Source organism: Elaeis guineensis, chromosome 15 (assembly GCF_000442705.2).
Source record: "Elaeis guineensis isolate ETL-2024a chromosome 15, EG11, whole genome shotgun sequence".
NCBI classification, from domain to species: Eukaryota; Viridiplantae; Streptophyta; class Magnoliopsida; order Arecales; family Arecaceae; genus Elaeis; species Elaeis guineensis.
Window position 1 is genome coordinate 42428352 of NC_026007.2, and position 14726 is coordinate 42443077.

At 34.5% G+C, this 14726-nt stretch overlaps 1 protein-coding gene across 2 annotated transcripts in view; it reads left to right on the plus strand.

The window, feature by feature from the left end:
- Positions 1-13760, plus strand: part of LOC105061487 (phosphatidylinositol N-acetylglucosaminyltransferase subunit A) — a 15492-nt gene extending 1732 nt beyond the window's left edge. Inside the window, exons 3-10 of one of the 2 annotated variants that reach the window (XR_834591.2) lie at positions 85-657; positions 991-1145; positions 11582-11672; positions 11811-11927; positions 12604-12707; positions 13167-13257; positions 13368-13552; positions 13638-13760. Coding sequence is in view for 1 of the 2 variants with exons in the window: in XM_010945549.2 (XP_010943851.1) it covers positions 85-657; positions 991-1145; positions 11582-11672; positions 11811-11927; positions 12604-12707; positions 13167-13257; positions 13368-13466 (1230 nt within the window). In the remaining variant the exon portion in view is untranslated. Of the gene's footprint in view, positions 1-84; positions 658-990; positions 1146-11581; positions 11673-11810; positions 11928-12603; positions 12708-13166; positions 13258-13367 lie in introns of both variants that reach the window. The other variant, XM_010945549.2, reaches the window with a different exon arrangement.
- The last annotated feature ends 966 nt before the right edge of the window (positions 13761-14726 follow it).

Consider the following 14726-nt stretch of genomic DNA (forward strand, 5'->3'; position numbering starts at 1 on the left):
GATGCAAACCTCAAAAAAACAGATATACTCTTCTGTATTTTGTAATTTCAACTAATATTTGGCATCTATATATGGGCTGCCCAGGTGGTGGTAATGACACATGCATATGGAAAGCGGTCTGGAATACGATATATGACAGGTGGTTTAAAAGTTTATTATGTGCCTTGGAGGCCATTCATTATGCAGAATACGTTGCCAACATTTTACTTAACACTTCCAATTATACGGAACATTATTGTACGTGAGAGGATTACTGTGGTGCATGGGCATCAAGCTTTCTCAACTCTCTGTCATGAGGCCTTAATGCATGCAAGGACCATGGGATACAAAGTTGTATTCACTGATCATTCACTATATGGTTTTGCTGATGTTGGAAGCATACACATGAATAAGGTGCTGCAGTTTACTCTGGCAGATGTAGATCAGGCTATATGTGTCTCTCATACAAGCAAGGAAAACACTGTCCTGAGATCTGGGATACTACCAGAGAAAGTCTTTGTAATACCTAATGCGGTGGATACTGCCATGTTTACTCCTGCTCCTAATCGGCTGAGCTGTGATGAAATTGTTATAGTTGTGATCAGTAGATTGGTATACCGGAAGGGAGCAGACCTTCTTGTTGAAGTCATTCCAGAAGTATGCCGCCTTTTTTCAAATGTAAGTCTTAGTACTAGCTACCTTTTACATTTCCTGTCAGAGTCTGCAAAACTGGAAACATGATATTGAGAGAGAAATTGATACTAATTTAACAAAAACTGATCCAGACCACAATTTGAAGTTTCAAACCACAAAGATAATCTATCTGATTTTTCTGGTTTGTCTTTTAGCCATTGCGGTATATGACAACTGTCTAACTTCCTTTTCCATTTTGACTTGTTTCAAGGTGCAGTTCATTTTTCATTTATTTATTTTTTTTAAATCACATGGGTAATGGTGTTTCACAACATAAATTATATGTATTTCTATTTTCTCACAGTTCTCTTTATTAAGGTCCGATTTATTGTTGGAGGAGATGGACCAAAACGTGTGCGGCTTGAAGAGATGAGGGAAAAGTATTCTCTTCAGGACAGAGTTGATATGTTGGGGGCTGTTCCACATGCTCAAGTGCGATCTGTTCTAATATCTGGCCATATTTTTTTAAACAGGTACATATTTTTGTGGCATCTGTCTTTTATTTAGACCAAGATCTGTTTCTTATTCTAAATCAGTATCCAGTTTATTTGAGACCAACAAAGCTTCTACCTCAAAGCTTCTTGGCAATTTTCCTTTTCTGTTTGAGCAACATAAGTTCTATTTAAGCATATATGTCTTTTCTTAGCAGTTGTAAAAGAACAACAATAGACTGGTGTTTAGCTATTTTATACCACTCACTAACATTAGTATATCCATGTGCATGATTTATATTCATTGTTATAATTCAAGATACCTCCATTTAATGGAGATTTGATGGTTCATATTGTTTCTTTTAAGTGTCTCATGTATGTGCAAGGACGTTAGTATATTAAATGTCATTTCATGTGACTGGGCTCATCTATATGAACCTAAGTCCTAGTAAATTTTAATTGGCTCATACAGTGGCCTCTTATGAGGGGCTCATTGACCAACATGAATGGTCACCTTTTTCCTAAAATAAGAAAGAGAAATGCACAGATATCCAGTCATAGGCCCTGTTTCTTTTATTTCCATGTTTCTTACCCACTAATATTCACCCAAGATTGGAAAATCAGTTTCGGTTTAATCACATAAAGCCAAAAATAAAATATTTTGCCAAATTTACTTTTATAATTAGGAAACATCATTTTAGGATTGTTTGAGTGTGTACAGATATTTCTATGGGGAATGACAAATTATGTATGATTTATTGATTTTATTGAATGAAGTGACTCTTTTGTGGAGATTTTACCCCCTACTAATCACTCTTGTCTTTACTCTTCTTGTTCTTCTTTGTTAAACCCCCTCTTCTTCTTCTTCTTTTCTTTTCCTCTACTTTTAGTCTCTTTTTTGCTTTTTTATGCTTAGAAAGTGGATAAATATTCAGATCTAATCAGCTCTGATATTTGTTTCTGTTCACATCCGTATTATTTGCAGCCCTAGCGCTGAGGGGCCGCAGCAAAATCATACTTTCATCTTGAGAACACACTTGCTAAAAGTCAGATTTATCAACAATGAATTGGAAAAAAGGATATTACATGCTTGCTGGTTTACTGGAAGCTTAATTTGATCCTACCAGTCATTTTTTTCAAATGCAACTATGTAAACTCACCAAAATCTGTCAAAATATCTGAAACCACCAAAACTAATTCAGATATGGGGTGGTGACCAAAACTTGGAGCCTTGAAGTACATAATATTTTTTCATTTTCTTCTTGTTTTATCCTTTAAAGATGATTATGTACATGTAGGATGACAAGCTTATGCTAGATCCTTTTTCCCCTTGTGTGGATCAAAGAATTAGATTTACTATTATAAAGTATGAATTGAATTAGTACGTGGCAGTAGAGCATTTGTGAGATTTATCCAGCTTTAAACTTTTCTTCATTGTGGTTCTTTCAACCTTCTTTCACACAAGGTCTTGAAACTTTTCTTTGGTTTCATACTACTGTCATTGTTTAGATTTGAGTCCAGACCAAAATATGTTGGCAGTTGGATGGCTACAATGATGTTACAATAGTTTCACCTAAAAGCTATCAAACAAGGTTTGAAGTTTTGGCTGAAACTGATTGGTTTTGAGGACAACCAAAATTGACTCCTTATTTTGGTAGCTTTAGCCGATTTTGGCCATAAGTGACCAGTTTTGATGATTTTGGTGAAAATTGAACAAAATTAAAGGAATGTTTTCTAAAGATCTTGTTTTGCTGTTTGCTCTCATATTGTAGTCACTTCTTTATTTATTTAAGTAAATGGGCTATGTGATATAGATTTCCAATGGTTTTTCTTTCTTTTCACGAGTTAAAGAAGGGCATAAATAGGAAACATACCTTGATGAATCAAGGTCTCTGAAAAAGGCCTTATTACAAATAGTACGAAGATTAATATTGAACAACTAAAGTGTCATTATTCAGTTATGTTGCTGATTATCTGGGTCTTGGGAGGAGCGAATTGGGGACAAATCTAACCTTCGGCATTTATGTTACCCAAACTGACTGCCTTAGGATTCGAACCCATGCCACCGCATTTGTCAGCCCAAGCTTTTACGATTGCTTGCACCAAGCAATGGCCCCTTATGAAATACAGTATATGTAGGAATAAATAGAACATTCCATAAGTACATGCATTTAATTAAATAGCCTTGTAACCTCAAGTATATGAGAAAGAAATGTCTAAATTCAACATATTTGTGAATTCTACTAGAAGTTGAAGAAAAAGATTTGAATGTATTGGGCTAAAAACTTCACAAGGACTAAATTTAGTGAGTTTTCAAAGAATTGAGTTTTAGAAAATATGTATATTCACAATTCAAAATTTCAGTGCCCTTAATTAATTCTGCTGATATGCTTTGCTAACTTTATCTTAAATTGTTGAAATTATACAAATAAAGAGCCTATCTAGCACATAAGACTCTAAAATTGTTTTGTAATAATTTCTTTTTGTTTTTCTGATTTTAAAATATTTTTCTTAAAATTCTTCTTGTTTATATTGATCGAAACTCCAAATTTGAAAGAAAACTTCGGACATTGCCAATTTGCTGTAAGTGAAATTCCATAGACTTGGTTGAAACTGAAACTAAGTCTTCAAATTCTTCTATTATAAAATTTGAGTAAGAGAGGTAAAAAAGTTATTGATGAATTTTAGAAGTCAAGGAAACAGCCAATATAATCAGTTTTTTGCACTATAAAATATTGCTTGGTGGTAACTTAACATATATTTCTTAGAATTAAGTTATCAAGGAAAGCAATAAAAGAATTGCTGAGGCTCAACAAATTAAAGACTAAATGCAAAATTCCCTAGTATGGGCAGCAATGAGCTGTGCTTATTTGGGTAAACACAAAGTTAGTACAATAACATATGCAACCTTGACCAATACCTGATTCAATTTGACTCAGTCCAATTATGGGTTGGGACTCTTTAACTCTTTTATGCCCACATGGTGACCCACATGACATAATCCAATGTTAACCCATATGATTAAGTGATTCGGTTTTGAGGTGAACTAAATAACTAGTATTAAAAGAGACCAACTACTCTTACAAGCAACATTTTAAGCACTAATACTGGTATTCATGCCGACACTTGACTGGTATAGGTGTATCAAGTGTTAGTAACTTAGTCTGTTATGCTGGTCTGATGCCTAGTTTCAATATTGGGGGCGTACCAAGTTTTGTTTCCTTATTTGTCTCGTACAGTAAACCTAGGGTAGACTAGTACAGTTTGGTACTCAAAACCATGCTTAAAAGCATTACGCAAAGGTCATGAGTCATGACCTTACTTGACCCAACCTCATTCATTTCAAATAATATACTACCCTCTTGATGTGAGTAGGTGAAAGCTCTGACCCATATTTGACCCATTTAAATGTTAGGTCATAGAATTTGATTTGAACCCTTCCTAAATTGTAAATCGCTAAGCTGAACCCAACCTAAACAAGGTTAAGTTAATCAAGTGTGTTTAAGTCAGGTCAGTTTTTGCGACCCATGCCTATTGAGAATCTAGTGTCAACATATCAGTTATTTTACATTATGTGCCAGTTTCTGGATTTTATGAAATGCAACAAGACTTGTGCACATGCTGAGCCTCAGATTTTCATCATTTTTTCATGAATAATATTTTTTTAAAATTTTGTTTCACAATCAGTTCCCGATATCTGGAAATTTCATAAAATATAAGCATTTCATCAGCTTAAAAGTTAAAATATAAATGAAACAAGAAAATATTACATTGTAACACTTGTTCAACATGTAAGCCCATATAAGATCCTGCTATCAAAGGCTTGCTATATGCCTTTGAAGGTTTTCTCCTGTCTCAGCCCAAAACAATTGAAATGAGTGAAAGGTGGATGGAATCGAGTGAAGTGGGGCTCTGATGGTAGTATATCAGCCAAAATAAAAAAGAAAAGGTTATTTTCTCTTGAAACTATTTAAATCTGGTCAGCATGAACTACAACCCAACAAACTATATATATTAGCTGAGATCCCCATATTCCAGTTACTTTTGGATTGGTTTTATTGCAAGCAATTTGAGAAGGTGCAATATTGTCCAAAGCTTCAAACTTTTATCATGAGGGAGATCGAGCCAATCCCAAAACCCTTCTAAGTTTATTTCACTGTTCTTTTTATCTATGTTGGACTTACTTGGATTACATATGATCTCTTACTTGGATTACATATGATCTCTCCTTAACTGCAAGAAAAATGATGACAATCTCCAAGAATGATTTTTTTTTTTTTTTATTGTCTGGAAGGACAATAATGGAGAGGTTATCTTTTTTCTTACACATTTAACAGAAATTTATATATGAGTAGGTATTGGGAAGGTATTTTGGTGACATTGAAAAACAGAAGTGTTAGTTGTGGGGAGACAGGTAAATTGATTCAATGGGGGTGTTACCATGGGTGGTATATTTTCATTCAGTGGGCATGTTACTATGTATTAGCACAAGCCCATATTGCTTGTAGTCATACATGAATATATCATCAACATTTAGGAAATTATACAATCATGTATCAGGGTTACATGCTATTATAGAGAAGCCATAGAGGATGAGCCTACAATTCCGTTAAAAATTTTTGGGCCTAGTTAAATCAATGGACTAGATTAGCAGTCTTACTGGTTTCATTATCTATTATCTGCTGTGGTAAGAATGGTGAGATGGATCAAAACATATATGTATATTTCAAATTTGGGTGGATAGGTGGAGAGGCACTTCCTTGTTTTTGTGTGATTATGATGCATTTGTTGACAGCTTACATGAAAATGAATGCATTGAAACCTGGCTTGTTGATTATACTGGGAAAACCATGACATCCTGATGGCATGATAAACATTATCAAATATAAACAGATTAAAATTAATTAATTATAAATAGACAGATTATAAATGTACAAAAAAATATCTACCAAAATTAGAATTTTTTGCACATTCCAACAAATTTAGCACCCTTTATGATCACATAGAATCATAATGATGCATATTTCATGGTATTATTATGTCCTTTCCTGTTTCAATTAGTAATCGATTCTTTTTTTTAAAAAAAAATGGGACCTTGTTCAAAGGATCCAGTCTCTCTGGCAGGAAAAGCACTTGTTAATTCATTCTATTTCATGTGCCATCAAAATTTTACTTGAGAGGAGATATAAAAATAATATCAGCAGGTACCTGGAAAAATGAGCTTGAACAAGTCAAAAGAGCTATATTGTGTATCTACCAAATAAATAAACAGAAGCAAAGCAAAACTTGAATGGGATTACACATGTCATTGCCGGTCCCAAGCTTGGATTAGAAAAGTAAAGGGTTGATGTCAGGTTGATAGCTGGTTGTAAAAATATGTCGATAACTATGAAATGGATCCTAATTTGATACATGTGAATGTTAGGGTATCCCTTGTTCTATGTAACGTGCCATAACCTCATCCAATTGTGGTGAGAATTGGGCAAAGATTGATTAGGTCGTTGTCCATAAATGACATGCTACAACATGACTTGATTATTGTGACAAATGAGCAATTATTTGCTAGATCATGTCCAACAAGCGATCTGCTACAATGTTACCCAGATGGAGCAACAACTGAGCAAGGGTTATTTTGGAATGGAATCTTCTAGTAGTAATCTAGGACAATGGTGGCCAATCAGATTAGTAACCATATAGAAGAAGAGAGTCATATTTGCCACATGGAATGTTGGAATTTTGACTAGAAAGTGTAGAGAACTAGTGGATAATGACATGTAGGAAAAAACGTTACTTGCTTACAAGAAACTAAATAGAAAGGTAGTAAATCCAAGGATAAAGAATATTGTTATATGTAGGTAAAGATAATAATAAAAATGATGTAGCAATAGTAGCGGATAAGGAAATGAAAGATAAAACTATAGATATAAACAGGATAAATAATAGATTAATAGCTATCAAATTAGTTGTAGATGAGGAGATTGTTGATATGGTTAATGCTTATGCACCATAAGTAGGCTTAGCGGAAAGGATCAAGTATACATTTTAGGAAGACGTGGATGGATTGGTGCAAGTATTACTGAAGGAGAAAGGGTACTTATAGGTGGTTACTTAAATGGGCATGTAGGGAAGAGCAATATAGGATATGACTGGGAACATGGTGGATTTGGTTTTGGAGATAGAAATTTAATGGAAGATTCAATTCTTGAGTTTGCAGTAGCCTATGACCTAATAATAGCAAACATATATTTTAAGAAAAGAGATGAGCATTTTGGAACATTTAAGAGTGGACCAAATTTGTCACAAATAGATTATATTTTTATCAAGAAAAGAGAAGGATCAACATGTAAGGATTGTAAGGTGACATTAGGAGAGGCTGACAACATAACATAGGTTAAATAGTCTTAGACTTATAGGATAAGTGCAAAAAGACAAGAAAAGAAATTAATACATGTCTAAAGATAAGATGGTGGAGTTTAAAGGGAAACATGTTGCATCTTTCAGTGATAAATTACTAAAAAAGGAAACTTGAAACTTATGAACTAATCCAAATAAAATATGGGACCTATGGGACCAAATGGTTAATTGTATTAAGTGGATAGCAAAAGATGTTTTAGGAGAGTCAGAAAGAAAAGGTGCACAAATAAAAAAACTTAGTGGTAGAATATTGGCAATTAGAAGAAACAGATTCATTAAACAATGGCAACAAATGGTGAGGATTTTATAAGATATAAGGAGGCTAAAATGCAAAAATAGTACTAGGACTTAAGATGTAGCATATGATAATTTATACAATAAATTGAGTTCAAAAGAAGGTAAGAATGAAATTTATAATATAGCTAAAATTGGAGAGCAAATGTTGATTAAGTTACATGCATTAAATGTGAGGGTCATAGGATATTAGTGAAAGATGAGAAAGTTAAAGAAAGATGGAGATATTATTCTGAAAAATTGTTAAGGGAGGATTCTACTAAACAAATCTTCATTGAAGAAGTAAAATTAGGAGTCAAGGTTCTATTATATAAAATAATGGGAAGATAGGTGAAGATTTATGTAATAAAAATAGAGTTGGCTGGATGAAGTCAAGAGATGCATCTGGAGTATTATGTGATAGGTGCATATCTCAAAGACTTAAAGGAAGTTTTATAGACTAAAACTAAGGCTTGCAATGCTGCATGGCAGAGTATTGAATAATAAATAAATTGTATGAAAACAAGTGGAATATAGTAGAAATGAAAATGTGAAGATGGATGTATGGTAAAACTAGAAAAGATAAAATAAGAAGTGATGAATATAAGAGGATCTATATCAGCACAAATTAAGGACAAAATAATGGAGAATCGATTCAGATGGTACGGACATGTACAAAGAAAATTTATGGAGGCTCCAGTAAGGAGAGGTACTTTAGCTTATGTTGAATATGGTAAGAAAAGGAGGGGGAGATCTAAGCTGATATGGATGAGGGCTTGGGAAGGATATGTAGAAACTTGAAAATTGGAATAACATCAAAAGTGGCCCTAAATGGGAATACTTAGTGAATAAGAATCCATAAAGCTAACACTAATCCTATGTTTGGTGGGGGAAATGATAGGATGGATAGATGAGGTTGGAAGAATGGATGGCCTCTATCCACTGTTTAGTTCAAAAAGTTACAGGGAGGATGGATGAAAAAGGAGGGGTTATCCATTCCATCCTGATACATCAATTTGTAACCTCTCAAATTGGGAGGATGCAAGGAAAGATGGATGGAGCATTGATGAACGGATTTTTGTATTGACTAAATTATCTCTCATTAATTTTTTGACAAAACTATAATATTTCTTCATTTTTTTATTCATATTATTTATATATATTTTTATATATACTGTTAATCATATACTATTAAATTTTATTACTCATCATTTTAATTTTAGTACATAATTTTGATAATTAAAATTAAATAATTAGAATTATCTTCTATTTTTTATTTTTATTTATTATTTTTAATTAACTATTTGTATAATATTAATTAACTATTTAAATTAATTATTTATTTATATAATTAATTTATTAAATTAAATTAAATATTTATATAATTTTTGTATAATTGTAGATTATAATGATCATAAGTTTATATATTGTTTACTTTTTTAGTATAAATAAGTGTTATAAATTGATAATACTAATATTTTTGTCAAAGGATGGTTTAGTAAAAATGTTATATAAATATCATCCATCCTCTCTTTCATTCTTCCTATACCAAATAGAGGGAATCATTTCTATCCATCCTTTCATTTTCCATCCATCCTTCCTCCTCCATCCATCTTCTCCCTCATCCATCCTTCCTCCTCCATCCATCCATCCTTCAATCCATCATTCCTACCAAACAAAGAGTAAAGAAGGCTAGATAGTCGTGTATGTTATGTAATGGTTCTTTGTTTGTTTTAGATTCTCTATTTGCAAAGTTCTTTTACCTATAGCCCAACGTTTCTTCCTTTAGCTGAGATAATTGCCAACTACAAAAATAAGGGCTTCCTCTATCATTGTATCATCTCTCTTCCCTTTTATTTTGTTATTTGAAGGTGATACGAGGGTGAAGAAGGGACTCTTCTATTCACCAAAAGAAAAAAGGGAAGGAACTCTCTCAGCAAATCAGATATGGAGTTCCTTAACATTTGCATTTGGTGCCCAGCCTTAATGGTGGATTAGAGAGAGAGAGAGAGAGAGAGAGAGATGGGGTGCCGCACTTGGAGAATTGGAGGCCACTAAAGGTGGAGTATGTGTTCCATGGAGGAAGAGGAATGTGGGCCTCACCGAAGGTCTTTACACCAGGAAAGACTAAGCTCCAAGCCCTAAGCCCGATCTTGGTTGGAATCTTTTATGTGGAACTGAAATGCTTAGACAAAACTGAAATAGTTCGAACCAATTCCTAGTCTACATGGTGGTTTAGATTGTTTTTTTACAAAAATAGTTTGTCCGGACTGAAACTTGACCAGGTGATGGTTCAACTGGTCAATCCAATCTAATTTTTAAAACGCTGATGAAAATTTTATATAATGACAATAAGGCATGCATCATGTATGGTTTAGACTGCTGGGCAGTGGGGTTGAAGCAAACACGATGAATGTGAGAGAAATAAGAATATTAGGTTCATGTTTGTTAAAACTTATAAGGATAGTAAGAAGTGAGTATTTATGATAATGCATAGGTTTTTTCCTTTTACTTTTTCTTTTTTTCTCTTTTTTTTTTTTTTTGAGAAAAGGGAGGGGCTTACCCCAACCCAGCCATCTAAGTGAATTAATTAAATGAGGACAAAGTGATAAAAAATCAATTGAAGTGGTATGAACATGTGCAACATTTGTATCGGAAGACTTTGGTAAAGAGTGGTGCTTGAATTTGTTCTGAAGGCTTAGATGGAGGAGGGAAGGCCTAAGACAACATGGGTAAATACTATGAGAAAAATTTGGAAACTTGCAATAGTGCTAGAGGTATCTGTTAAAAGACTTGATTGGTGAATATGGATTATAAAGTTGACTCTGAAAAATGAACTAGTCTTGCCTGTTATCATTTTGGTTTTCTAGTTTCTCTATTTTGAAAACTTGTTATGTTAAGATGCACGGGCCTGTTATAAGAGGAATACTTACAATTTTTTTTTTAGAAGTGCTTGTGTAGAGAAGTTGTAAGAAGGCTGGGAGAAGGGTTCTGTTTCCTGTCCTCCAACATTATGGTTTCCTTATGCTATCCTCTATCCATATATTTTATGCATATTTTGAAAAAAAGAGACAGGACACTGACTGGTCTTTTCTTTGATTGCTTGGAACAAGTTTTTCTTTGCCTTTCTTTTTTTTTTTTTTTTGAAATGGGAGGTAGAACCCACCAGATGACTTGGGATTGCAGTGCCTGAGACTCGAACTTAGAACCTCCTTTTCTTAGGAAGACAGCGTGACAACTGCGGTAGTGTCCCGTTCACCTTGTTGCGAATTAGGTAAAGTTGTTTTCTTATAATCATAGAGTAATTGTAAGTCTTCTGTTGTTTAAGAGTGTTTGACACCAGCTGTTTCATTTGACCCCCAAGATCAACAATAAAATGGCCAGTCCTATTAATGTTCTTACCACTGTAGCAGTCGAAGCCCACTGATTTGCCCTTCTATAATGTTAATCTGATTGTTAATGAGAGTATCCACCTTTCTCAACTAGTTTTGACTTGCTTTCATGGTTATGTCTAGTCATATGAGGGGAGGTATGCCCCAAGCCTTGCCTCCTTAACATGTCTTGACATTGCTTTTTCCTTTTCAGTAGGATAAGAAATTATGGGCTTTTACATGCTTTTCTGGTTCTTGTGCTGTATCTAACATGGCTGGGGGGGAAATACCATTTCATGCAACTATTCTCCTATTGGATATATTCTAGAACCTGCACAAAGAAGCCTTTGACTGCACTTTTTTATCTGCCTTTTTAAGTAAAAGGAGGTATATTTTTCTGATGAATGCTTGTCAATATAGTTCGCTTACAGAAGCCTTTTGCATAGCCATTCTGGAAGCTGCTAGTTGTGGACTACTAACTGTGAGCACAAGAGTCGGAGGTGTCCCAGAGGCATGCAGTTTGTGATCCTTTCTCAATCTTTTTATGTCCTGATGCTATGATTTCTCAGATTTGTGATGCTCAAATCTTGGTTGAAGAAACAATGGAGTTTGGTTGTGAATTATTGCATCCTTTTTCATCTCTGGGCAGGTTTTACCAGATGACATGATAGTACTTGCAGAACCAGCACCAGGTGATATGGTGTGGGCTATTAGAAAAGCGATTTCCATGCTTCCAAGCATCGATCCGCATGTCATGCACCTCCGTGTAAGTCTTCAAATCTACTTATCTTGGTTAATCACTTGCCTGACCAACTTTGTTTCTTTGAGAGACGTAGCTGTAACGTCCCAAGCAGTCTATTGACCCAATAACTTATTTGTGCCTGAACCATGTGGCCCAAAAATACTTAAGCCCAAGTTGTTAGTAGTAGACTACTTAAGTCATTATATATTGGTCATTCATTAGTTTCACAACGGATGTGGGACTATCACAATCTCCCCCACTTAAATCCCTGACGTCCTCGTCAGGACCCTCTTGATCCCAGTATCCCCTCCCAGTACACATCCATGTGAGACTTCGGAGGCAAGTCTACTACGTTGTTGTCACCGTCCTCGGTGCTCAACCTTCACCCGTCAGATCGAGGGTATATCACCGGGATGCACAGTCTGTTTCAGCATGGCCCCACACGATAGTATCCCCGAGAGTGGCTCTGATACCATTCTATCATGTCTCAAGCAGTCTACTGACCCAACAATTTATTCAGACTTGAACCACGTAGCCCAAAAATGCTTAAGCCCAAGTTGTTAGTAGTAGACTACTTAAGTCATTATATATTGGTCAGTCATTAGTTCCACAATGGATGTGAGACTATCACATGAACAAACCTTACTTTTTCTTGTGAAATGTTTAATTTTTTTAATATATTTTCAGTAAATAATTTTAGATGAAAAGCCTGTATAGTTGGCATGATGTGGCTAAAAGAACGGAGATAGTGTATGACCATGCACTGCAATCCTCTGAGAAGAATCTTCTGCAGCACCTACCACGGTATGTTAATTGCAAATATGTTAGAAATAACAAATGCATGGTGCTGTTAGAGCTACATATACATTTATTTTTTCATCCTGCCATCAAATTTCTTCTCCTTTTAGCATCTGGAAATAAATAGGTTCAGATGCTATGTTGTTTGATGTTCACGTTGAATGTTTTTCCCTAAAGTTGGTGACCTCCAGTGATAATTTTTATCAGCATTTCTAAACATGTCATTTAATGTGATTCAACTTCATTTTTTGGGGCAAAGATGCACAATGCCAGTTAAATTGAATTGCTTGATCTTGTTTTTCATGTCTTGATATATTATCTCTTCTAAGCTCATTATACACCAGCATGGTTGGTGGTCAATACTAATGCTTGTGCACCAACTTGTCATAAATATATTTTGCCACAGCTTGAGACTACTGACGCAACTTTTGTTTTCTTCTTTCTTATTTTCCCCTTTTCTCAAAGATACCTCAAATGCGGGACTTGGGCAGGAAAGCTTTTTTGTCTGGTCATGATTGTTAATTTTCTTCTATTGCATCTTCTAGAACTGTGGCAGGTAATGTCGAAGATTCTATATGCGTTTTTCCTTTGATTCTCTTCAGCTGCCATTTTTGGCAACATTTGCTCGCTAGAGTTGTCTTTGAAGGTCTTCTTTTTCCCCTTCAGCCTGTAGAGAGCATTGAAGAGGTTCCTGACATGCTGTTGGTACAACACCAAGATGAAGAGATAGAGCATGATTTCAGTGAAGCTCGAAAGAAAAGCTAATTCGTTAAGGAGATTTTTTGATATTGTGATTGTTTAGTTCACGTTTACACTCAAGAAATCAAGAGGACACTTCCAAAGCAGAATAGGTGGTACTTTTGTGAATTATCCCTCTTTTCTAGTGTGAAATTATTTTTTATATTGGGGGATCTGAAGTTTCTTCTTTTTCTTCAGGTGCTTATTTTGTGCATGTAATGCATCTGAAATCATTTGATAAATTGGTATTTGTACCTCAAGCCTTGCTCCTCAGTAGACAAATTTCTTTATATATAGTCATTTTGAAAGTTTGAAACTGAAGACACTGTCATACTAATTCATATTCTGTTGATGCAATTGTGGGTAGAATATCGATTCAATCAAATGATATTTTACATTGGAGCAATATAAAAGTTATTTCAAGATTTTAAATGTACTTGTCATCGTTGCTTGCGTTCATATTATCATCTCCAGTAACATGCTCCATTGGACTCAAGATAATGAATACTGAGAAATCCGTTTAACACTTACTGAGTGTACGCCTGCTCTGTTCATTCATTTGTAGAATCATCATGTGAGCAATTTTAGTTCTGGAAATTATCTTAACGTCCATTCTTTTCCAATGTGGACATCATAGATATGGTGAGTGATCGCTTTATTCTTTATCCCATAGGATAGCAAGCTCATTGATAATTTGGTTCATCAGAGCTAAAGCTTCTTGTAATGAGGGTGGCATGCTCTACCTCTTTTGATCTCTGACAAGAAATTTATCGTGTACTACTTTAAAGCAATGCTTAAGATTTGATGGCAGATGTACTAAATTCAAGAGGGCAATGTTGCTTCAAAAACTATCATGCCCATTGGTCAATTAGATCTAGGGAAACCATCATCCCTAGATTAGATTTTTTTTTTCTTTTGGTTTGTATTACATAATTAACGTTCTACTCGGTGTATTGTCAAATAGGTGTTTCAAGACTTTGTAAGTAATAAACTTGCTTCCATGGTATAAAATTCGTGAAGCCCAGGAACTTCTAAAACTATAATAATGATGTGGTAGTGGTAAAATTATGTAATTTATCAAATCATAAGCACATTGCATTGAACTATGAAGCAATACAATTCAGCTTATTATTCAAAAGCGAAACCTGTGGAATTTTCACTAAGATCATGAAATATTAATTGGGTCTCTTATATCAGCACTAAAAGACTTGGCTTGTGACTAGGCTCAGCAAGCAAAAACGCTCAATATCGTTTGGTGTAATATTAAAGACAAGCAAATTATTATTA